The sequence below is a fragment of the Gigantopelta aegis genome, chromosome 10, assembly GCF_016097555.1.
Source record: "Gigantopelta aegis isolate Gae_Host chromosome 10, Gae_host_genome, whole genome shotgun sequence".
NCBI lineage: Eukaryota > Metazoa > Mollusca > Gastropoda > Neomphalida > Peltospiridae > Gigantopelta > Gigantopelta aegis.
In genome coordinates, this window is record NC_054708.1 from 65,582,164 (window position 1) to 65,609,697 (window position 27,534).

The following is a 27,534-nucleotide window of genomic DNA, read 5'->3' on the forward strand; positions in this document are numbered from 1 at the left end:
TACATAAATAATTGTGACGAAATTAAAAATGGACGTGTACAACTTTGGTGCTTGAACCTTAATTGGATATAAGTACAAAAATAAGTTGAAATGAATGAAAGTTTCCACTTTTTTCAGTTAATACTTTGGAGGGGTTGGAGTATTCATATTTATGGGTTATAGTTTGGCTGAAATCTAGCATATTATACTGTTTTTAACCGCATATGTTAACATTGCCGTATATGGGATTTTCTTTTGTAAGGTACAACCACTAGTTGTGCAGACATGAGTTACCTCCCCCTGTATAGAACTCTTGAGTTTTCTTTTCAGGGCTTCTTCGCCCATAGTGAGGTTCGTTTTAAAATGTATTTATGATAAATCGTATGACATCCGAGTGCTTCTAGACTATATTTTCCCTTTATATGTCAGCTATATAGAGATAGATGACTCTAGTACAGTTATCAATAAAGATTTTTGTTTATATAACGCCAACCGTGACAATTTTCCCTACGAAAATTATAGCAGTGTGGTGTTGATTCTTCCATAAACCGTCGGCGTAATTCCTGTTACGTTGTGGTTGTTCCATAACTGTCCGTAACTAATCCGTATGTTTACTAGAATAGTAGAATTCATTTAAAGACTGTCTGTTATTTCCTTTACGTTCATCGTGGTATAAACACCACCCAACAAAAAATGTCCACAAACTCCGAATCTGCTAAGATCAATGCTGCGTTCATTTCAACATTATGATTTGGTGATCGTAAATATCGTGAATTCTAAACAGTGAACAGGTCTTAATCAAGTGGAGCCCCTTCAGGCGATCTACCGACAAGATACACTGTTCACTCCAATGCGGCTGAATGCCGAATTATTTGTGTACCGCCATTTTTTTCACCCGTTGTAAAGATTGAGACAAATTGCGGGTTACTTTACCAAATGGGGGGGCATGATTTGGCTCAGTCGGTTGAGTGCTCGCTTGAGGTGCTTGCATCGCAGGATCAAACCACCTCTGGATTCATTCAGCTGATTGTTTTTTTCTCACACCTGATGTCATACACATTTTACAACACTTGATAATTTATTAACAACCACATTAGCAAATGCTTACTAATTTGTTTACAGGGATCTCATTACTTAAGATGAAGTTCAACAAGTTAGTGTCTGGTTCTCGGAGGAAGAACAGGAAAAGACATTTCAATGCACCTTCACACATTCGCCGGAAGATTATGGGCACCCCTCTGTCCAAAGAATTACGACAGAAATACAATGTTCGCAGTATGCCCATTAGAAAAGACGATGAAGTTCAGGTTTAACTATTTTCTGAATATTTTTTTATACTGTTTTGATCTTTCAAGATAAATATCAGAATGCTCAGTTGAATTGGAATGAAGAAAATGGGGATATTTTTTGTCATATTGTTTAATAAGTCTTCAAACAGTTCAACATTGATGTGGTAGAATTTCTTGGTTTGCTGAAAATTAATGTTTCATGGTCCCAAACTTGTAATTTGACTTTAAATATTTTGGGAATGAATTAGGACCCTGTTGTAAGATGTATCAGTCTTACAGTAAGTGATCAAAATATTTTGGGCCAATGGACATTGATGTTCAGCCAGCGTTTGAATTTTAGATCTTATAGTGTCGGTTAAAAATAAAATAAAAATATCTGATAATGATAAAAATGCCATTGCAGATCAATTTTGAGGACTGTTTAAGGGGAGCTATCACTCTGGCTACCCATCAACCCCTGAAACTAGTTATTAATTACCTTTAGCTTGTAAATTAAAAAAATAAAAGTGTTACAAAAGGATTAAATATGAATTCTCAATACAGTAATATCTTAAATGGCTTTTTATTTATAAGTAGGGAAGCTGTTGTTCACTCACCTCAAATTTTTTCACAGTGAGTCCAGATCATGGTTTATTAGCTTTTGATATAGTGTTCATCCGGCACAATGTTAAATTGATCTGCTTAATGTGTGTATTTACTCCTTTATATCATGATTTACTTATTTTCAGGTCGTGCGTGGTCATTACAAAGGTCAGCAGGTTGGAAAAGTTGTCCAAGTGTACAGAAAAAAATACGTGATCTATATTGAGCGTATCCAGAGAGAGAAGGCAAATGGTGCCACAGTTCATGTTGGCATTCACCCATCAAAGGTAAAAAGACCAATCCTGTGACTATTACTGATGTGGTTACTCTTGTATGTTTTTAGTGACCAAGCATTGTGCTAATTTTATTACTTTATCAATCCAGCCAGTCTTGTTTTTCATCAAGCCAGTGCTCCATAACTGGTGTAACAAAGGTTGTGGTATGTACTGTCTTGTTTTGGGAATGGTGCATATAAATATCCCTTGCTGCTCATCGAAAAGAGTAGCATATAGTGAAAGCAGGTTTCCAATGTCTGACACCAAATAACTGATGAAAATGTGTTGAAAGTCTTGGTTTTTTTAATCTGTCCAGCTATCTGTATTTTCACACTTTTTTTTCATCTGGTAAACATTGTAAAAATTACTTTCATTTGTGAGTCTTTGGGGTACTTTATTAGTAATTGTTATTCATACACCCTGCAATTAAGTGGTCAAATATTATTTTATATTCTGTCAGCTTTATTAAGGGAAGATAACTGTTTGGTGCTGGAAAACCTTCTGAATATAGATTGAAATTTCTTACCAACCAAACTACACACACAAATTTATTTTTAGTGTTTTCCTTAGAAATAGCAATTGTTTTTTTTACTTAAATCATGTTCTTTTACTAGTAACATTTGATTAAAAATAAGCCCACGTTCTTGAATAAACCCCTCTTTATTAGCCTTTCTGAATATAGATTGATATTTCTTACTGACCAAACTACACACAAAAATATTTATTTTTAAATTAAAAATATTTATTTTTGTGTGTGTAATTTCGTCAGTAATAATGTTCTCCTTAGAACTAGCAAGTATCCCTTGCTGCTAATCTAAAAGAGTGGCCCATGAAGTGGTGACAGCGAGTTTCCTGTCTCAATATCTGTGTGGTCCTTAACCATAGTCAGATGCCATATAACCATAAATAAAATGTGTTGAGTGCATCGTTAAATAAACTATTTCCTCCTCCTCCTCAAATGTTTTATAACATTATTTTGAGATTCCGAGGAAGTTGTGCTATTGGTGGGGATTTCGCTAGTATTATATTTTTTCTTTGAGTAGTTCACCAATCTTTTTGAAAGGTTTTTGCTAATTAAAATGGTACGTGAGGCTATTTTTTAGGTTGAACAATAGATCATTCTTAAAATAACCTACATTAATTGCTAGTATTTGGGGTAGTAATTGTTTTAGTCATACACCCTGCAGTTAAGCTGTAAAATATAATTTATATTCTGTCAGCTTTATCAAGGGAAGATAACAGTTTGGTGCTGGAAAACCTTCTGAATATAGATTGAAATTTCTTACCAACCAAACTACACGCACACAAAGCATTTTAGTGTTTTCCTTAGAACCAGCAAGTGTTTCTCTTTCTTTTTTTTTAAATTTAATTGTCATCATTTTGTTAGTAACATTTGATTGAAAATAGGCCATTCTTCATAAATAAGCACACACACACACACACACACACACATGTACGTAACACTCCAGCCAATGAGTAAAAATAAAATTGCATGTATTTGCTTTAGCAGTACTCTAAGAATTCTTGTTCTCCAATTATTTACTTTAAATAGTTATATAGCACTATTTTGAGATTGCAAGGAAATTGTGCTATTGGTGGGGATTTTTTATGTTTTTTAAACTCGGTACCGACAAGCATCCAAGTTACTTTCATTACAGTGTGTCACAGGGCTCACCCTGTCCATTGCCAAATTAGCCAATTGCTAATTTTTATTCAAAGTGGCTACAACATTTAGGCTTTGGCTAATAAAGTATTCCTTAAATTAACCACATTTGAACAAGTTTTAAGGAAATACTTTATATAGATGTGTACATAATCTGAAAATTGGCTAAACCAAAAAAATGTCCAGTGTCAGCCCTGGTCTAGTATTTTATTTTTGTCATTTGAGTAGTTGACATCTTTTTTAAAAGGTTTTAGACTCCTCGCTCTAACCACCCCAAACAAAAGAATTAAATGCACAATACAAGGCTAGCTCTGGGTGAGCAAAATAATTCACCAAATTATCTTTAAATATGCAAAATCCACTGTTATTTTTCAACAAAATGCCAATTATTACATGAAGTGTTTTCGTCAAATGAAAATAAAATTTGCCAATTGTTCTTGAAATTGGCGAGTGGCAGATAATGCATCATGGTCTTTTGTTCAGTGTATTCGGTAGTGAAACTTCTTGTTACTGCATTTTGTAGAAATCTTGTTCAAGTTCAGTATTAATATATACTTATTGATTTGTTGATATTATGCGATGACCAATGTCAGAATAACATTTATCAAACGTACCGGTATGTTAATAAAATTACCGTCATGCATTGTTAGTATTTGAGGTACTTTATTAGTAATTGTTTTAGTCATACACCCTGCAATTAAGTTGTCAAATATTATTTTATGTTCTGTCAGCTTTATTAAAGGAAGATAACTGTTTGGTGCTGGAAAACCTTCTGAAAATAGATTGAAATTTCTTACCGACCAAACTACACACATTAAAATATTTATTTTTAGTGTTTTCCTTTCTGTTTTTTTTTTAATTTGGTTATGTCGTCATTTTGTTCGTAACATTTAATTGAAAATAGGCTCATATCCTTGAATAAACTCCTTTATTTTCAGTGTATTAAGAAATTATTCCATTGTTCGTAAATAAGAGATGCACAATTTTACATGAATACACACACCAACCACAATGAGTAAAAATAAAAACGCATGTATTTGCTTTAGCAGTATTCTCAGATGCTTCTACAATTATTTACTTTTAATGTTTTATGGGGTGGTAGCCCAGTGGTAAAAGGTTCGCTTGATGCGCAGTCAGTTTGGGATCGATCCCTGTCAATGGGCCCATTGGTCCTTAACCATAGTCGGATGCCATATAACCATAAATAAAATGTGTTGAGTGCATCGTTAAATAAACAATTTCCTTGTCATCCTTCTTAAATGTTTTATAGCATTATTTTGAGATTCCAAGGAAGTTGTGCTATTGGTGGAGATTTTTAATGAAAACTTAACAGTGCAGACAAGCTTTTACCTTAGTGTCGCTAGTATTTTATTTTTTCCTTTGAGTAGTCTTTTTAAAGGGTTTTTGCTAATTAAAATGGTACGTAAGACTATTTTTGGGATTGAACAATAGATCATTCTTAAAATAACCTACATTCATTGCTAGTATTTGGGGTAGTAATTGTTAGTCATACACACCTGCAATTAAGTGGTCAAATATTATTTTATATTCTGTCAGCTTTATTAAGGGAAGATAACTGTTTGGTGCTGGAAAACCGTCTGAATATAGATTGAAATTTCTTACCGACCAAACTACACACACAAATTTATTTTTAGTGTTTTCCTTAGAAATAGCAATTGTTTTTTTACTTAAATCATGTTGTTCTTTTACTAGTAACATTTGATTAAAAATAAGCCCACGTTCTTGAATAAACCCCTCTTTATTAGCCTTTTGAATATAAATAGAAATTTCTTACTGACCAAACTACACACAAAAATATTTATTTTTCAATTAAAAATATTTATTTTTGTGTGTGTAATTTCGTCAGTAATAATGTTCTCCTTAGAACTAGCAAGTATCCCTTGCTGCTAATCTAAAAGAGTGGCCCATGAAGTGGTGACAGCGAGTTTCCTGTCTCAATATCTGTGTGATCCTTAACCATAGTCAGATATCATATAACCATAAATAAAATGTGTTGAGTGCATCGTTAAATAAAACAATTTCCTCCTCCTTGAATGTTTTATAACATTATTTTGAGATTCCGAGGAAGTTGTGCTATTGGTGGGGATTTCGCTAGTATTATATTTTTTTCTTTGAGTAGTTCAACTATCTTTTTGAAAGGTTTTTGCTAATTGAAATGGTACGTGAGGCTATTTTTTAGGTTGAACAATAGATCGTTCTTAAAATAACCTACATTAATTGCTAGTATTTGGGGTAGTAATTGTTTTAGTCATACACCCTGCAGTTAAGCTGTAAAATATAATTTATATTCTGTCAGCTTTATTAAGGGAAGATAACAGTTTGGTGCTGGAAAACCTTCTGAATATAGATTGAAATTTCTTACCAACCAAACTACACGCACACAAAGCATTTTAGTGTTTTCCTTAGAACCAGCAAGTGTTTCTCTTTCTTTTTTTTTAAATTTAATTGTCATCATTTTGTTAGTAACATTTGATTGAAAATAGGCCATTCTTCATAAATAAGCACACACACACACACACACACACACATGTACGTAACACTCCAGCCAATGAGTAAAAATAAAATTGCATGTATTTGCTTTAGCAGTACTCTAAGAATTCTTGTTCTCCAATTATTTACTTTAAATAGTTATATAGCACTATTTTGAGATTGCAAGGAAATTGTGCTATTGGTGGGATTTTTTATGTTTTTTAAACTCGGTACCGACAAGCATCCAAGTTACTTTCATTACAGTGTGTCTCAGGGCTCACCCTGTCCATTGCCAAATTAGCCAATTGCTAATTTTTATTCAAAGTGGCTACAACATTTAGGCTTTGGCTAATAAAGTATTCCTTAAATTAACCACATTTGAACAAGTTTTAAGGAAATACTTTATATAGATGTGTACATAATCTGAAAATTGGCTAAACCAAAAAAATGTCCAGTGTCAGCCCTGGTCTAGTATTTTATTTTTGTCATTTGAGTAGTTGACATCTTTTTTAAAAGGTTTTAGACTCCTCGCTCTAACCACCCCAAACAAAAGAATTAAATGCACAATACAAGGCTAGCTCTGGGTGAGCAAAATAATTCACCAAATTATCTTTAAATATGCAAAATCCACTGTTATTTTTCAACAAAATGCCAATTATTACATGAAGTGTTTTCGTCAAATGAAAATAAAATTTGCCAATTGTTCTTGAAATTGGCGAGTGGCAGATAATGCATCATGGTCTTTTGTTCAGTGTATTCGGTAGTGAAACTTCTTGTTACTGCATTTTGTAGAAATCTTGTTCAAGTTCAGTATTAATATATACTTGTTGATATTATGCGATGACCAATGTCAGAATAACATTTATCAAACGTACCGGTATGTTAATAAAATTACCGTCATGCATTGTTAGTATTTGAGGTACTTTATTAGTAATTGTTTTAGTCATACACCCTGCAATTAAGTTGTCAAATATTATTTTATGTTCTGTCAGCTTTATTAAAGGAAGATAACTGTTTGGTGCTGGAAAACCTTCTGAAAATAGATTGAAATTTCTTACCGACCAAACTACACACATTAAAATATTTATTTTTAGTGTTTTCCTTTCTGTTTTTTTTTTAATTTGGTTATGTCGTCATTTTGTTAGTAACATTTAATTGAAAATAGGCTCATATCCTTGAATAAACTCCTTTATTTTCAGTGTATTAAGAAATTATTCCATTGTTCGTAAATAAGAGATGCACAATTTTACATGAATACACACACCAACCACAATGAGTAAAAATAAAAACGCATGTATTTGCTTTAGCAGTATTCTCAGATGCTTCTACAATTATTTACTTTTAATGTTTTATGGGGTGGTAAAAGGTTCGCTTGATGCGCGGTCAGTTTGGGATCGATCCCTGTCAATGGGCCCATTGGTCCTTAACCATAGTCGGATGCCATATAACCATAAATAAAATGTGTTGAGTGCGTCGTTAAATAAACAATTTCCTCGTCATCCTTCTTAAATGTTTTATAGCATTATTTTGAGATTCCAAGGAAGTTGTGCTATTGGTGGAGATTTTTAATGAAAACTTAACAGTGCAGACAAGCTTTTACCTTAGTGTCGCTAGTATTTTATTTTTTCCTTTGAGTAGTCTTTTTAAAGGGTTTTTGCTAATTAAAATGGTACGTAAGACTATTTTTGGGATTGAACAATAGATCATTCTTAAAATAACCTACATTCATTGCTAGTATTTGGGGTAGTAATTGTTAGTCATACACACCTGCAATTAAGTGGTCAAATATTATTTTATATTCTGTCAGCTTTATTAAGGGAAGATAACTGTTTGGTGCTGGAAAACCGTCTGAATATAGATTGAAATTTCTTACCGACCAAACTACACACAAAAATATTTTTAGTGTTTTCCTTAGAAATAGCAATTGTTTTTTTACTTAAATCATGTTGTTCTTTTACTAGTAACATTTGATTAAAAATAAGCCCACGTTCTTGAATAAACCCCTCTTTATTAGCCTTTTGAATATAAATTGAAATTTCTTACTGACCAAACTACACACAAAAATATTTATTTTTAAATTAAAAATATTTATTTTTGTGTGTGTAATTTCGTCAGTAATAATGTTCTCCTTAGAACTAGCAAGTATCCCTTGCTGCTAATCTAAAAGAGTGGCCCATGAAGTGGTGACAGCGAGTTTCCTGTCTCAATATCTGTGTGATCCTTAACCATAGTCAGATACCATATAACCATAAATAAAATGTGTTGAGTGCATCGTTAAATAAAACAATTTCCTCCTCCTTGAATGTTTTATAACATTATTTTGAGATTCCGAGGAAGTTGTGCTATTGGTGGGGATTTCGCTAGTATTATATTTTTTTCTTTGAGTAGTTCAACTGTCTTTTTGAAAGGTTTTTGCTAATTGAAATGGTACGTGAGGCTATTTTTTAGGTTGAACAATAGATCGTTCTTAAAATAACCTACATTAATTGCTAGTATTTGGGGTAGTAATTGTTTTAGTCATACACCCTGCAGTTAAGCTGTAAAATATAATTTATATTCTGTCAGCTTTATTAAGGGAAGATAACAGTTTGGTGCTGGAAAACCTTCTGAATATAGATTGAAATTTCTTACCAACCAAACTACACGCACACAAAGCATTTTAGTGTTTTCCTTAGAACCAGCAAGTGTTTCTCTTTCTTTTTTTTAAAATTTAATTGTCATTATTTTGTTAGTAACATTTGATTGAAAATAGGCCATTTCTTCATAATAAGCACACACACACACACACACACACACACACACACATGTACGTAACACTCCAGCCAATGAGTAAAAATAAAATTGCATGTATTTGCTTTAGCAGTACTAGAATTCTTGTTCTCCAATTATTTACTTTAAATAGTTATATAGCACTATTTTGAGATTGCAAGGAAATTGTGCTATTGGTTTTTTTTATGTTTTTTAAACTCGGTACCGACAAGCATCCAAGTTACTTTCATTACAGTGTCTGTCATTTTAGGGCTCACCACGTCCATTGCCAAATTAGCCGTGGTATGTGCTATTTGTTATGGGAAAGTGGCTACAACATTTAGGCTTGCTGCTAATCGAAAAAGTATTCCTTAAATTAACACATTTGAACAAGTTTTAAGGAAATCCTTAATATAGATGTGTACATAATCTGAAAATTGGCTAAACCAAAAAATTTTCCAGTGTCAGCCCTGGTCTAGTATTTTATTTTTGTCATTTGAGTAGTTGACCTCTTTTTTAAAAAGTTTTAGACTCCTCGCTCTAACCACCCCAAACAAAAGAATTAAATGCACAATACAATGTAACACAATACAAGGCTAGCTCTGGGTGAGCAAAATAATTCACCAAATTATCTTTAAATATGCAAAATCCACTGTTACTTTTCAACAAAATGCCAATTATTACATGAAGTGTTTTCGTCAAATGAAAATAAAATTTGCCAATTGTTCTTGAAATTGGCGAGTGGCAGATAATGCATCATGGTCTTTTGTTCAGTGTATTCGGTAGTGAAACTTCTTGTTACTGCATTTTGTAGAAATCTTGTTCAAGTTCAGTATTAATATATACTTATTGATTTGTTGATATTATGCGATGACCGATGTCAGAATAACATTTATCAAATGTACCGGTATGTTAATAAAATTACCGTCATGCATTGCTAGTATTTGAGGTACTTTATTAGTAATTGTTTTAGTCATACACCCTGCAATTAAGTTGTCAAATATTATTTTATGTTCTGTCAGCTTTATTAAAGGAAGATAACTGTTTGGTGCTGGAAAACCTTCTGAAAATAGATTGAAATTTCTTACCGACCAAACTACACACATTAAAATATTTATTTTTAGTGTTTTCCTTTCTGTTTTTTTTTTAATTTGGTTATGTCATCATTTTGTTAGTAACATTTAATTGAAAATAGGCTCATATCCTTGAATAAACTCCTCTTTATTTTCAGTGTTTTAAGAAATTAGGCCATTGTTTGTAAATAATTGTACACAATTTTACATGAATACACACACCAACCACAATGAGTAAAAATAAAAATGCATGTATTTGCTTTAGCAGTATTCTCAGATGCTTCTACAATTATTTACTTTTAATGTTTTATGGGGTGGTAGCCCAGTGGTAAAAGGTTCGCTTGATGCGCAGTCAGTTTGGGATCGATCCCTGTCAATGGGCCCATTGGTCCTTGACCATAGTCGGATGCCATATAACCATAAATAAAATGTGTTGAGTGCGTCGTTAAATAAACAATTTCCTCGTCGTCCTTCTTAAATGTTTTATAGCATTATTTTGAGATTCCAAGGAAGTTGTGCTATTGGTGGAGATTTTTAATGAACACTTAACAGTGCAGACAAGCTTTTACCTTAGTGTCGCTAGTATTTTATTTTTTCCTTTGAGTAGTTCACCTATCTTTTTAAAAGGTTTTTGCTAATTAAAATGGTACGTAAGACTATTTTTGGGGTTGAACAATAGATCATTCTTAAAATAACCTACATTCATTGCTAGTATTTGGGGTAGTAATTGTTAGTCATACACCCTGCAATTAAGTGGTCAAATATTATTTTATATTCTGTCAGCTTTATTAAGGGAAGATAACTGTTTGGTGCTGGAAAACCGTCTGAATATAGATTGAAATTTCTTACCGACCAAACTACACACACAAATTTATTTTTAGTGTTTTCCTTAGAAATAGCAATTGTTTTTTTACTTAAATCATGTTCTTTTACTAGTAACATTTGATTAAAAATAAGCCCACGTTCTTGAATAAACCCCTCTTTATTAGCCTTTTGAATATAGATTGAAATTTCTTACTGACCAAACTACACACAAAAATATTTATTTTTAAATTAAAAATATTTATTTTTGTGTGTGTAATTTCGTCAGTAATAATGTTCTCCTTAGAACTAGCAAGTATCCCTTGCTGCTAATCTAAAAGAGTGGCCCATGAAGTGGTGACAGCGAGTTTCCTGTCTCAATATCTGTGTGGTCCTTAACCATAGTCAGATGCCATATAACCATAAATAAAATGTGTTGAGTGCATCGTTAAATAAACAATTTCCTCCTCCTTGAATGTTTTATAACATTATTTTGAGATTTCGAGGAAGTTGTGCTATTGGTGGGGATTTCGCTAGTATTATATTTTTTTCTTTGAGTAGTTCACCAATCTTTTTGAAAGGTTTTTGCTAATTAAAATGGTACGTGAGGCTATTTTTTAGGTTGAACAATAGATCGTTCTTAAAATAACCTACATTAATTGCTAGTATTTGGGGTAGTAATTGTTTTAGTCATACACCCTGCAGTTAAGCTGTAAAATATAATTTATATTCTGTCAGCTTTATTAAGGGAAGATAACAGTTTGGTGCTGGAAAACCTTCTGAATATAGATTGAAATTTCTTACCAACCAAACTACACGCACACAAAGCATTTTAGTGTTTTCCTTAGAACCAGCAAGTGTTTCTCTTTCTTTTTTTAAAATTTAATTGTCATCATTTTGTTAGTAACATTTGATTGAAAATAGGCCATTCTTCATAAATAAGCACACACACACACACACACACATGTACGTAACACTCCAGCCAATGAGTAAAAATAAAATTGCATGTATTTGCTTTAGCAGTACTCTAAGAATTCTTGTTCTCCAATTATTTACTTTAAATAGTTATATAGCACTATTTTGAGATTCCAAGGAAATTGTGCTATTGGTGGGGTTTTTTTTATGTTTTTTAAACTCGGTACCGACAAGCATCCAAGTTACTTTCATTACAGTGTCTCAGGGCTCACCCTGTCCATTGCCAAATTAGCCAATTGCTAATTTTTATTCAAAGTGGCTACAACATTTAGGCTTTAATCTAATAGAGTATTCCTTAAGTAACAACAGCGGGTTTTCCCTCAATACTTTATATAGATGTGTACATAATCTGAAAATTGGCTTAAATAAAAAATTTCCAGTGTCAGCCCTGGTCTAGTATTTTATTTTTTCATTTGAGTAGTTGACTATCTTTTTTAAAAGGTTTTAGACTCCTCGCTCTAACCACCCCAAACAAAAGAATTAAATGCACAATACAAGGCTAGCTCTGGGTGAGCAAAATAATTCACCAAATTATCTTTAAATATGCAAAATCCACTGTTATTTTTCAACAAAATGCCAATTATTACATGAAGTGTTTTCGTCAAATGAAAATAAAATTTGCCAATTGTTCTTGAAATTGGCGAGTGGCAGATAATGCATCATGGTCTTTTGTTCAGTGTATTCGGTAGTGAAACTTCTTGTTACTGCATTTTGTAGAAATCTTGTTCAAGTTCAGTATTAATATATACTTATTGATTTGTTGATATTATGCGATGACCAATGTCAGAATAACATTTATCAAACGTACCGGTATGTTAATAAAATTACCGTCATGCATTGTTAGTATTTGAGGTACTTTATTAGTAATTGTTTTAGTCATACACCCTGCAATTAAGTTGTCAAATATTATTTTATGTTCTGTCAGCTTTATTAAAGGAAGATAACTGTTTGGTGCTGGAAAACCTTCTGAAAATAGATTGAAATTTCTTACCGACCAAACTACACACATTAAAATATTTATTTTTAGTGTTTTCCTTTCTGTTTTTTTTTTAATTTGGTTATGTCATCATTTTGTTAGTAACATTTAATTGAAAATAGGCTCATATCCTTGAATAAACTCCTCTTTATTTTCAGTGTTTTAAGAAATTAGGCCATTGTTTGTAAATAAGAGTACACAATTTTACATGAATACACACACCAACCACAATGAGTAAAAATAAAAATGCATGTATTTGCTTTAGCAGTATTCTCAGATGCTTCTACAATTATTTACTTTTAATGTTTTATGGGGTGGTAGCCCAGTGGTAAAAGGTTCGCTTGATGCGCAGTCAGTTTGGGATCGATCCCTGTCAATGGGCCCATTGGTCCTTGACCATAGTCGGATGCCATATAACCATAAATAAAATGTGTTGAGTGCGTCGTTAAATAAACAATTTCCTCGTCGTCCTTCTTAAATGTTTTATAGCATTATTTTGAGATTCCAAGGAAGTTGTGCTATTGGTGGAGATTTTTAATGAACACTTAACAGTGCAGACAAGCTTTTACCTTAGTGTCGCTAGTATTTTATTTTTTCCTTTGAGTAGTTCACCTATCTTTTTAAAAGGTTTTTGCTAAATAAAGTGGTACGTAAGACTATTTTTGGGGTTGAACAATAGATCATTCTTAAAATAACCTACATTCATTGCTAGTATTTGGGGTAGTAATTGTTAGTCATACACCCTGCAATTAAGTGGTCAAATATTATTTTATATTCTGTCAGCTTTATTAAGGGAAGATAACTGTTTGGTGCTGGAAAACCGTCTGAATATAGATTGAAATTTCTTACCGACCAAACTACACACACAAATTTATTTTTAGTGTTTTCCTTAGAAATAGCAATTGTTTTTTTACTTAAATCATGCTCTTTTACTAGTAACATTTGATTAAAAATAAGCCCACGTTCTTGAATAAACCCCTCTTTATTAGCCTTTTGAATATAGATTGAAATTTCTTACTGACCAAACTACACACAAAAATATTTATTTTTAAATTAAAAATATTTATTTTTGTGTGTGTAATTTCGTCAGTAATAATGTTCTCCTTAGAACTAGCAAGTATCCCTTGCTGCTAATCTAAAAGAGTGGCCCATGAAGTGGTGACAGCGAGTTTCCTGTCTCAATATCTGTGTGGTCCTTAACCATAGTCAGATGCCATATAACCATAAATAAAATGTGTTGAGTGCATCGTTAAATAAACAATTTCCTCCTCCTTGAATGTTTTATAACATTATTTTGAGATTTCGAGGAAGTTGTGCTATTGGTGGGGATTTTGCTAGTATTATATTTTTTTCTTTGAGTAGTTCACCAATCTTTTTGAAAGGTTTTTGCTAATTAAAATGGTACGTGAGGCTATTTTTTAGGTTGAACAATAGATCGTTCTTAAAATAACCTACATTAATTGCTAGTATTTGGGGTAGTAATTGTTTTAGTCATACACCCTGCAGTTAAGCTGTAAAATATAATTTATATTCTGTCAGCTTTATTAAGGGAAGATAACAGTTTGGTGCTGGAAAACCTTCTGAATATAGATTGAAATTTCTTACCAACCAAACTACACGCACACAAAGCATTTTAGTGTTTTCCTTAGAACCAGCAAGTGTTTCTCTTTCTTTTTTTAAAATTTAATTGTCATCATTTTGTTAGTAACATTTGATTGAAAATAGGCCATTCTTCATAAATAAGCACACACACACACACACACACACATGTACGTAACACTCCAGCCAATGAGTAAAAATAAAATTGCATGTATTTGCTTTAGCAGTACTCTAAGAATTCTTGTTCTCCAATTATTTACTTTAAATAGTTATATAGCACTATTTTGAGATTGCAAGGAAATTGTGCTATTGGTTTTTTTTGTGTTTTTTAAACTAAGTGCCGACAAGCATCCAAGTTACTTTCATTACAGTGTGTCTGTAGTATTTTATAGCCAGTGCACCACGATTGGTACATCAAAGGCCGTGGTATGTGCTATTCTGTCTATGGGATGGTGCATATAAAAGATCCCTTGCTGTTAATCGAAAAGAGTATTCCATAAGTGGCAACAGCGGGTTTCCTCCCTCAAGTTTTGTGTGGTCCTTAACCATATGTCCGTAAATAAAATCTTTGAGTGCGCTTAAATAAAACATTTCCTTCTTTCCTACTAGTATTTTATTTTTTCCTTTGAGTAGTTGACCTATCTTTTTTTAAAAAGTTTTAGACTCCTCGCTCTAACCACCCCAAACAAAAGAATTAAATGCACAACAATGTAACACAATACAAGGCTAGCTCTGGGTGAGCAAAATAATTCACCAAATTATCTTTAAATATGCAAAATCCACTGTTATTTTTCAACAAAATGCCAATTATTACATGAAGTGTTTTCGTCAAATGAAAATAAAATTTGCCAATTGTTCTTGAAATTGGCGAGTGGCAGATAATGCATCATGGTCTTTTGTTCAGTGTATTCGGTAGTGAAACTTCTTGTTACTGCATTTTGTAGAAATCTTGTTCAAGTTCAGTATTAATATATACTTATTGATTTGTTGATATTATGCGATGACCGATGTCAGAATAACATTTATCAAATGTACCGGTATGTTAATAAAATTACCGTCATGCATTGCTAGTATTTGAGGTACTTTATTAGTAATTGTTTTAGTCATACACCCTGCAATTAAGTTGTCAAATATTATTTTATGTTCTATCAGCTTTATTAAGGGAAGATAACTGTTTGGTGCTGGAAAACCTTCTGAAAATAGATTGAAATTTCTTACCGACCAAACTACACACATTAAAATATTTATTTTTAGTGTTTTCCTTTCTGTTTTTTTTTTAATTTGGTTATGTCATCATTTTGTTAGTAACATTTAATTGAAAATAGGCTCATATCCTTGAATAAACTCCTCTTTATTTTCAGTGTTTTAAGAAATTAGGCCATTGTTTGTAAATAATTGTACACAATTTTACATGAATACACACACCAACCACAATGAGTAAAAATAAAAATGCATGTATTTGCTTTAGCAGTATTCTCAGATGCTTCTACAATTATTTACTTTTAATGTTTTATGGGGTGGTAGCCCAGTGGTAAAAGGTTCGCTTGATGCGCAGTCAGTTTGGGATCGATCCCTGTCAATGGGCCCATTGGTCCTTGACCATAGTCGGATGCCATATAACCATAAATAAAATGTGTTGAGTGCGTCGTTAAATAAACAATTTCCTCGTCGTCCTTCTTAAATGTTTTATAGCATTATTTTGAGATTCCAAGGAAGTTGTGCTATTGGTGGAGATTTTTAATGAACACTTAACAGTGCAGACAAGCTTTTACCTTAGTGTCGCTAGTATTTTATTTTTTCCTTTGAGTAGTTCACCTATCTTTTTAAAAGGTTTTTGCTAAATAAAGTGGTACGTAAGACTATTTTTGGGGTTGAACAATAGATCATTCTTAAAATAACCTACATTCATTGCTAGTATTTGGGGTAGTAATTGTTAGTCATACACCCTGCAATTAAGTGGTCAAATATTATTTTATATTCTGTCAGCTTTATTAAGGGAAGATAACTGTTTGGTGCTGGAAAACCGTCTGAATATAGATTGAAATTTCTTACCGACCAAACTACACACACAAATTTATTTTTAGTGTTTTCCTTAGAAATAGCAATTGTTTTTTTACTTAAATCATGCTCTTTTACTAGTAACATTTGATTAAAAATAAGCCCACGTTCTTGAATAAACCCCTCTTTATTAGCCTTTTGAATATAGATTGAAATTTCTTACTGACCAAACTACACACAAAAATATTTATTTTTAAATTAAAAATATTTATTTTTGTGTGTGTAATTTCGTCAGTAATAATGTTCTCCTTAGAACTAGCAAGTATCCCTTGCTGCTAATCTAAAAGAGTGGCCCATGAAGTGGTGACAGCGAGTTTCCTGTCTCAATATCTGTGTGGTCCTTAACCATAGTCAGATGCCATATAACCATAAATAAAATGTGTTGAGTGCATCGTTAAATAAACAATTTCCTCCTCCTTGAATGTTTTATAACATTATTTTGAGATTTCGAGGAAGTTGTGCTATTGGTGGGGATTTTGCTAGTATTATATTTTTTTCTTTGAGTAGTTCACCAATCTTTTTGAAAGGTTTTTGCTAATTAAAATGGTACGTGAGGCTATTTTTTAGGTTGAACAATAGATCGTTCTTAAAATAACCTACATTAATTGCTAGTATTTGGGGTAGTAATTGTTTTAGTCATACACCCTGCAGTTAAGCTGTAAAATATAATTTATATTCTGTCAGCTTTATTAAGGGAAGATAACAGTTTGGTGCTGGAAAACCTTCTGAATATAGATTGAAATTTCTTACCAACCAAACTACACGCACACAAAGCATTTTAGTGTTTTCCTTAGAACCAGCAAGTGTTTCTCTTTCTTTTTTTAAAATTTAATTGTCATCATTTTGTTAGTAACATTTGATTGAAAATAGGCCATTCTTCATAAATAAGCACACACACACACACACACATGTACGTAACACTCCAGCCAATGAGTAAAAATAAAATTGCATGTATTTGCTTTAGCAGTACTCTAAGAATTCTTGTTCTCCAATTATTTATTTTAAATAGTTATATAGCACTATTTTAAGATTCCAAGGAAATTGTGCTGTTGGTTTTTTTTGTGTTTTTTAAACTAAGTGCAGACAAGCATCCAAGTTAATTTCATTACAGTGTCTGTAGTATTTTATAGCCAGTGCACCACGACTGGTACATCAAAGGCCGTGGTATGTGCTATTCTGTCTATGGGATGGTGCATATAAAAGATCCCTTGCTGTTAATCGAAAAGAGTAGCCCATGAAGTGGCAACAGCGGGTTTCCTCCCTCAATATCTGTGTGGTCCTTAACCATATGTCCGTAAATAAAATGTTTTGAGTGCGTCCTTAAATAAAACATTTCCTTCTTTCCTACTAGTATTTTATTTTTTCCTTTGAGTAGTTGACCTATCTTTTTTTTTTAAGTTTTAGACTCCTCGCTCTAACCACCCCAAACAAAAGAATTAAATGCACAATACAATGTAACACAATACAAGGCTAGCTCTGGGTGAGCAAAATAATTCACCAAATTATCTTTAAATATGCAAAATCCACTGTTACTTTTCAACAAAATGCCAATTATTACATGAAGTGTTTTCGTCAAATGAAAATAAAATTTGCCAATTGTTCTTGAAATTGGCGAGTGGCAGATAATGCATCATGGTCTTTTGTTCAGTGTATTCGGTAGTGAAACTTCTTGTTACTGCATTTTGTAGAAATCTTGTTCAAGTTCAGTATTAATATATACTTATTGATTTGTTGATATTATGCGATGACCGATGTCAGAATAACATTTATCAAATGTACCGGTATGTTAATAAAATTACCGTCATGCATTGCTAGTATTTGAGGTACTTTATTAGTAATTGTTTTAGTCATACACCCTGCAATTAAGTTGTCAAATATTATTTTATGTTCTATCAGCTTTATTAAGGGAAGATAACTGTTTGGTGCTGGAAAACCTTCTGAAAATAGATTGAAATTTCTTACCGACCAAACTACACACATTAAAATATTTATTTTTAGTGTTTTCCTTTCTGTTTTTTTTTTAATTTGGTTATGTCATCATTTTGTTAGTAACATTTAATTGAAAATAGGCTCATATCCTTGAATAAACTCCTCTTTATTTTCAGTGTTTTAAGAAATTAGGCCATTGTTTGTAAATAAGAGATACACAATTTTACATGAATACACACACCAACCACAATGAGTAAAAATAAAAATGCATGTATTTGCTTTAGCAGTATTCTCAGATGCTTCTACAATTATTTACTTTTAATGTTTTATGGGGTGGTAGCCCAGTGGTAAAAGGTTCGCTTGATGCGCAGTCAGTTTGGGATCGATCCCTGTCAATGGGCCCATTGGTCCTTGACCATAGTCGGATGCCATATAACCATAAATAAAATGTGTTGAGTGCGTCGTTAAATAAACAATTTCCTCGTCGTCCTTCTTAAATGTTTTATAGCATTATTTTGAGATTCCAAGGAAGTTGTGCTATTGGTGGAGATTTTTAATGAACACTTAACAGTGCAGACAAGCTTTTACCTTAGTGTCGCTAGTATTTTATTTTTTCCTTTGAGTAGTTCACCTATCTTTTTAAAAGGTTTTTGCTAAATAAAGTGGTACGTAAGACTATTTTTGGGGTTGAACAATAGATCATTCTTAAAATAACCTACATTCATTGCTAGTATTTGGGGTAGTAATTGTTAGTCATACACCCTGCAATTAAGTGGTCAAATATTATTTTATATTCTGTCAGCTTTATTAAGGGAAGATAACTGTTTGGTGCTGGAAAACCGTCTGAATATAGATTGAAATTTCTTACCGACCAAACTACACACACAAATTTATTTTTAGTGTTTTCCTTAGAAATAGCAATTGTTTTTTTACTTAAATCATGCTCTTTTACTAGTAACATTTGATTAAAAATAAGCCCACGTTCTTGAATAAACCCCTCTTTATTAGCCTTTTGAATATAGATTGAAATTTCTTACTGACCAAACTACACACAAAAATATTTATTTTTAAATTAAAAATATTTATTTTTGTGTGTGTAATTTCGTCAGTAATAATGTTCTCCTTAGAACTAGCAAGTATCCCTTGCTGCTAATCTAAAAGAGTGGCCCATGAAGTGGTGACAGCGAGTTTCCTGTCTCAATATCTGTGTGGTCCTTAACCATAGTCAGATGCCATATAACCATAAATAAAATGTGTTGAGTGCATCGTTAAATAAAACAATTTCCTCCTCCTTGAATGTTTTATAACATTATTTTGAGATTTCGAGGAAGTTGTGCTATTGGTGGGGATTTTGCTAGTATTATATTTTTTTCTTTGAGTAGTTCACCAATCTTTTTGAAAGGTTTTTGCTAATTAAAATGGTACGTGAGGCTATTTTTTAGGTTGAACAATAGATCGTTCTTAAAATAACCTACATTAATTGCTAGTATTTGGGGTAGTAATTGTTTTAGTCATACACCCTGCAGTTAAGCTGTAAAATATAATTTATATTCTGTCAGCTTTATTAAGGGAAGATAACAGTTTGGTGCTGGAAAACCTTCTGAATATAGATTGAAATTTCTTACCAACCAAACTACACGCACACAAAGCATTTTAGTGTTTTCCTTAGAACCAGCAAGTGTTTCTCTTTCTTTTTTTAAAATTTAATTGTCATCATTTTGTTAGTAACATTTGATTGAAAATAGGCCATTCTTCATAAATAAGCACACACACACACACACACACACATGTACGTAACACTCCAGCCAATGAGTAAAAATAAAATTGCATGTATTTGCTTTAGCAGTACTCTAAGAATTCTTGTTCTCCAATTATTTATTTTAAATAGTTATATAGCACTATTTTGAGATTCCAAGGAAATTGTGCTGTTGGTTTTTTTTTGTGTTTTTTAAACTAAGTGCAGACAAGCATCCAAGTTACTTTCATTACAGTGTCTGTAGTATTTTATAGCCAGTGCACCACGACTGGTCCATGCAAAGGCCGTGGTATGTGCTATTCTGTCTATGGGATGGTGCATATAAAAAATCCCTTGCTGTTAATCGAAAAGAGTATTCCTTGAAGTGGCAACAGCGGGTTTCCTCCCTCAATTTTCTGTGTGGTCCTTAACCATATGTCCGTAAATAAAATGTGTTGAGTGCATCGTTAAATAAAACATTTCCTTCTTTCCTACTAGTATTTTATTTTTTCCTTTGTAGTTGACCTATCTTTTTTTTTTAAGTTTTAGACTCCTCGCTCTAACCACCCCAAACAAAAGAATTAAATGCACAATACAAGGCTAGCTCTGGGTGAGCAAAATAATTCACCAAATTATCTTTAAATATGCAAAATCCACTGTTATTTTTCAACAAAATGCCAATTATTACATGAAGTGTTTTTGTCAAATGAAAATAAAATTTGCCAATTGTTCTTGAAATTGGCGAGTGGCAGATAATGCATCATGGTCTTTTGTTCAGTGTATTCGGTAGTGAAACTTCTTGTTACTGCATTTTGTAGAAATCTTGTTCAAGTTCAGTATTAATATATACTTATTGATTTGTTGATATTATGCGATGACCAGTGTCAGAATAACATTTATCAAACGTACCGGTATGTTAATAAAATTACCGTCATGCATTGCTAGTATTTGAGGTACTTTATTAGTAATTGTTTTAGTCATACACCCTGCAATTAAGTTGTCAAATATTATTTTATGTTCTGTCAGCTTTATTAAGGGAAGATAACTGTTTGGTGCTGGAAAACCTTCTGAAAATAGATTGAAATTTCTTACCGACCAAACTACACACATTAAAATATTTATTTTTAGTGTTTTCCTTTCTGTTTTTTTTTTAATTTGGTTATGTCATCATTTTGTTAGTAACATTTAATTGAAAATAGGCTCATATCCTTGAATAAACTCTCTTTATTTTCAGTGTATTAAGAAATTATTCCATTGTTCGTAAATAAGAGATGCACAATTTTACATGAATACACACACCAACCACAATGAGTAAAAATAAAAACGCATGTATTTGCTTTAGCAGTATTCTCAGATGCTTCTACAATTATTTACTTTTAATGTTTTATGGGGTGGTAGCCCAGTGGTAAAAGGTTCGCTTGATGCGCAGTCAGTTTGGGATCGATCCCTGTCAATGGGCCCATTGGTCCTTAACCATAGTCGGATGCCATATAACCATAAATAAAATGTGTTGAGTGCGTCGTTAAATAAACAATTTCCTCGTCATCCTTCTTAAATGTTTTATAGCATTATTTTGAGATTCCAAGGAAGTTGTGCTATTGGTGGAGATTTTTAATGAAAACTTAACAGTGCAGACAAGCTTTTACCTTAGTGTCGCTAGTATTTTATTTTTTCCTTTGAGTAGTCACCTATCTTTTTAAAGGGTTTTTGCTAATTAAAATGGTACGTAAGACTATTTTTGGGATTGAACAATAGATCATTCTTAAAATAACCTACATTCATTGCTAGTATTTGGGGTAGTAATTGTTATTCATACACCCTGCAATTAAGTGGTCAAATATTATTTTATATTCTGTCAGCTTTATTAAGGGAAGATAACTGTTTGGTGCTGGAAAACCGTCTGAATATAGATTGAAATTTCTTACTGACCAAACTACACACACAAATTTATTTTTAGTGTTTTCCTTAGAAATAGCAATTGTTTTTTTACTTAAATCATGTTCTTTTACTAGTAACATTTGATTAAAAATAAGCCCACGTTCTTGAATAAACCCCACTTTATTAGCCTTTTGAATATAGATTGAAATTTCTTACTGACCAAACTACACACAAAAATATTTATTTTTCAATTAAAAATATTTATTTTTGTGTGGGTAATTTCGTCAGTAATAATGTTCTCCTTAGAACTAGCAAGTATCCCTTGCTGCTAATCTAAAAGAGTGGCCCATGAAGTGGTGACAGCGAGTTTCCTGTCTCAATATCTGTGTGGTCCTTAACCATAGTCAGATACCATATAACCATAAATAAAATGTGTTGAGTGCATCGTTAAATAAAACAATTTCCTCCTCCTTAAATGTTTTATAACATTATTTTGAGATTCCGAGGAAGTTGTGCTATTGGTGGGGATTTCGCTAGTATTATATTTTTTTCTTTGAGTAGTTCACCTATCTTTTTGAAAGGTTTTTGCTAATTAAAATGGTACGTGAGGCTATTTTTTAGGTTGAACAATAGATCGTTCTTAAAATAACCTACATTAATTGCTAGTATTTGGGGTAGTAATTGTTTTAGTCATACACCCTGCAGTTAAGCTGTAAAATATAATTTATATTCTGTCAGCTTTATTAAGGGAAGATAACAGTTTGGTGCTGGAAAACCTTCTGAATATAGATTGAAATTTCTTACCAACCAAACTACACGCACACAAAGCATTTTAGTGTTTTCCTTAGAACCAGCAAGTGTTTCTCTTTCTTTTTTTAAAATTTAATTGTCATCATTTTGTTAGTAACATTTGATTGAAAATAGGCCATTCTTCATAAATAAGCACACACACACACACACACACACATGTACGTAACACTCCAGCCAATGAGTAAAAATAAAATTGCATGTATTTGCTTTAGCAGTACTTCAAGAATTCTTGTTCTCCAATTATTTATTTTAAATAGTTATATAGCACTATTTTGAGATTCCAAGGAAATTGTGCTGTTGGTTTTTTTTGTGTTTTTTAAACTAAGTGCAGACAAGCATCCAAGTTAATTTCATTACAGTGTCTGTAGTATTTTATAGCCAGTGCACCACGACTGGTACATCAAAGGCCGTGGTATGTGCTATTCTGTCTATGGGATGGTGCATATAAAAGATCCCTTGCTGTTAATCGAAAAGAGTAGCCCATGAAGTGGCAACAGCGGGTTTCCTCCCTCAATATCTGTGTGGTCCTTAACCATATGTCCGTAAATAAAATGTTTTGAGTGCGTCGTTAAATAAAACATTTCCTTCTTTCCTACTAGTATTTTATTTTTTCCTTTGAGTAGTTGACCTATCTTTTTTTTTTAAGTTTTAGACTCCTCGCTCTAACCACCCCAAAGAAAAGAATTAAATGCACAATACAATGTAACACGATACAAGGCTAGCTCTGGGTGAGCAAAATAATTCACCAAATTATCTTTAAATATGCAAAATCCACTGTTATTTTTCAACAAAATGCCAATTATTACATGAAGTGTTTTCGTCAAATCAAAATAAAATTTACCAATTATTCCTGAAAGTGGCAGAGCTATCCCTGCGATAATGCATCATGGTCTTTTGTTCAGTGTGTTCGGTAGTGGAACTTCTTGTTACTGCATTTTGTAGAAATCTTGTTCAAGTTCAGTATTAATATATACTTATTGATTTGTTGATATTATGCGATGACCAATGTCAGAATAACATTTATCAAAGGTACCGGTATGTTAATAAAATTACCGTCATGCATTGCTAGTATTTGAGGTACTTTATTAGTAATTGTTTTAGTCATACACCCTGCAATTAAGTGGTCAAATATTATTTTATATTCTGTCAGCTTTATTAAGGGAAGATAACTGTTTGGTGCTGGAAAACCTTCTGAAAATAGATTGAAATTTCTTACCGACCAAACTACACATATACAAATATTTATTTTTAGTGTTTTCCTTTCTGGGTTTTTTTATTTTATTTAGTTATGTCATCATTTTGTTAGTAACATTTAATTGAACATAGGCTCATATCCTGGAATAAACTTCTTTATTTTTAGGGTTTTAAGAAATTAGGCCATTGTTCCTAAATAAAGAGACGCACAGTTGTACATGAATACACACACCCACTACAATGAGTAAAAATAAAAACGCATGTATTTCCTTTAGCAGTACTCTCAGATGCTTGTTTTCCAATTATTTACTTTTAATGTTTTATGGGGTGGTAAACGGTTCGCTTGATGCGTGGTCAGTTTGGGATCGATCCCCGTCAGTGGACCCATTGGGCTATTTCTCGCTCCAGCCAGTGCACCACAACTGGTACATCAAAGGCTGTGGTATGTGCTATCCCTGTCTATGGGATGGTGCATATAAAATATCCCTTGCTGCTAATCTGAAAGATTGGCCCATGAAGTGGCGACAGTGAGCTTCCTGTCTCAATATCTGTGTGGTCCTTAACCATAGTCAGATGCCATATAACCGTAAATAAAATGTGGTGAGTGTGTAGTTAAATAAACAATTTCCTCCTCCTTAAATGTTTTATAGCATTATTTTGAGATTCCAAGGAAGTTGTGCTATTGGTGGGGATTTTTAATGAAAACTTAACAGTGCAGACAAGCTTTTCCTTAGTGTCGCTAGTATTTTATTTTTTCCTTTGAGTAGTTCACCTATCTTTTTAAAAGGTTTTTGCCAATTAAAATGGTATGTGAGATTATTTTTGGGGTTGAACAATAGATGATTTTTAAAATAACCCACATTCATTGCTAGTATTTGGGGTAATTAATTAAGTAAGTAATTAAGCTGTAGAATATTAATTTATATTCTGTCAGCTTTATTAAGGGAAGATAACTGTTTGGTGCTGGAAAACCTTCTGAATATAGATTGAAATTTCTTACCGACCAAACTACACACACAAAAATATTTATTTTTATTGTTTTCCTTTCTGTTTTTTTTTTTAATTTAGTTATGTCGTCATTTTTTAGTAACATTTAATTGAACATAGGCTCATATCCTTGAATAAACTCCTTTCTTTTCAGTGTTTTAAGAAATTAGGCCATTGTTCGTAAATAAGAGACACACAATTGTACATGAATACACACACCAACCACAATGAGTAAAAATAAAAACGCATGTATTTCCTTTAGCAGTATTCTCAGATGCTTCTACAATTATTTACTTTTAATGTTTTATGGGGTGGTAGCCCAGTGGTGAAAGGTTCGCTTGATGCGCAGTCAGTTTGGGATCGATCCTCTTCAATGGGCCCATTGGGCTATTTCTCGCTCCAGCCAGTGCACCACAACTGGTACATCAAAGGCTGTGGTATGTGCTATCCTGTCTATGGGATGGTGCATATAAAATATCCCTTGCTGCTAATCTAAAAGAGTGGCCCAAGAAGGTGCGACAGCGAGTTTCCCGTCTCAATATCTGGGGCATCGTTAAATAAAACAAACTATACTTTACTTTGGGGGGGGGCACACACCCACACACACACACACACACACACACATGTACGTAACACTCCAGCCAATGAGTAAAAAATAAAATTGCATGTATTGCTTTAGCAGTACTAGAATTCTTGTTCTCCAATTATTTACTTTAAATAATTACATAGCATTATTTTGAGATTCGAAGCAAATTGTGGTATTGGTTGGGGGGGGGGGCTAGGAAACGTTTCACAGTACAGACAAGCATATAAATTATTTTCATTAGTGTCGCTGGTATTTTTAGAAAGGTTTTGGCCAATTAAAATTGTACGTCAGACATATTTCTTTGGTTGAACAATGGATGTTTATAAAAGTGACTTGCATGCATTGCTAGTGTTTGGGGTAATTTATTAATAATTGTTAGTTCTAGACCGTGCAATTAAGCTGAAGATAACTGTTTGGTGCTGGAAACATCTGTTTTTAATTTCCTACCGGTTGTGTTTATTTGATCTATCCAAGCTCAAGTTAGAACCCAAAGGATGTCCGTGAGGTATAATGGTGTTGCATCATTGAAGCTTCCGGGGGCGGGATGTAGCCCAGTGGTAGAGCGGTCGGTTTAGGATCGATCAGTCGGTAGCCCCATTGGGCTACTTCTCATTCCAGCCAGTGCACTACAACTATAGTGGTATGTACTATCCTGTCTGTGGGATGGTGCATATAAAAGTATATAGTACCGTATTTTCCCATGTATTATGCACACCCCCCAATTTGAATGTTTCCACAAAATCGACGGTGAATGCAAGATGTATCATTTTCCCCTGTCACCAACATTAACAAAAAGCGAAAGCAGCGGTATATTCATGAAACAAAACTTAAGTTAGGTACTTGCTTACATAGACCTACATGTCACATTAAACATAGCCTAGTACTTGCGTACTTACATGTCACAGACTCACACATGCATAAATCAAAACAAAATATATACCTATGCACTGTATACTAATAAATAAATGAACACAAAAATATAGCATATTACATTTGGTTCTCGTGCCTACCATGAATGTGCGAGATTTCTAAATTTATAATAGTGTTGCATATTTCCGATTTGACGAAATGGCCAAATTAAATTTCATGGAAATTAAAAATATTTATGGTTCAGTTTAGTCTTTTTTGTGCACTTTTTGGCGAGGTATGGATGCTTTTGTACATTTATTTTACATTTATTACAACCATTACAAGTGAAAAGCGATTTTTAAGATGGTTTTGGCATTTCATTGTAATGAACACTGTCAATAACCTGTAAAGTACCTTAATCTATCAATCAACATTTTTTTTTATGGGTGATCACTGGACATTTCTAAAAGATAGTTTTTTCTATTGTTATGTATAGTGCGCACCCCCATTTGAAAAAAAGTGTGCATAATACATGGGGAAAATATGGTACTTTAAATCGGCTTGATAAAGTACATGTAAATGATCGTTTGTTGATTTTTTTTTTTTTTTTTTTAATCAGGGAGCAGGTTTTTACCGAAGAATGTCAGAATAATCAAATGTTTGCCATTCAGTAGCCGATGGATCGATGGCTGTGCTGTAGTGGTGTCGTCTAACAATACAAACTTTGTTTATTTCAGGTGGTTCTTGTGAAGCTGAAGATGGACAAGGACCGGAAGAGGATTCTCGAGAGGAAAGCTCGCTCCAGGCAGAAGTCGATGGCCGACAAAGGAAAACACACAGAAGAATCAATCATGGAAACATCTTAGATATTTACAAAGCCATAAAAGACTTCTTAAATTATTTTAGTGTCTGCTTGTTTTTTGGTCTTTGTTGATGGGAACTCTGTTGTGCTGAACCAGTGGAGCAACACCTTCCAGCTAGTAAAGCCCCTTGTTTTTTACGTTTTTTTCTTGAATATCAAGTCTTGCTTCATAGGTGCGATCTAGCTCAGTCGGTAG

The 27,534-nt window shown here is 32.8% G+C and overlaps 1 protein-coding gene across 1 annotated transcript; it reads left to right on the forward strand.

Moving 5' to 3' along the window:
* Positions 1–258: 258 nt before the first annotated feature.
* On the forward strand, positions 259–27,376 carry LOC121384149 (60S ribosomal protein L26-like). The gene is made up of 4 exons (XM_041514401.1): positions 259–330; positions 1,102–1,286; positions 1,997–2,137; positions 27,214–27,376. Exons 2-4 carry the CDS (start codon positions 1,119–1,121, stop codon positions 27,340–27,342), a joined length of 438 nt encoding a protein of 145 aa, XP_041370335.1. The 5' UTR covers positions 259–330; positions 1,102–1,118; the 3' UTR covers positions 27,343–27,376.
* The last annotated feature ends 158 nt before the right edge of the window (positions 27,377–27,534 follow it).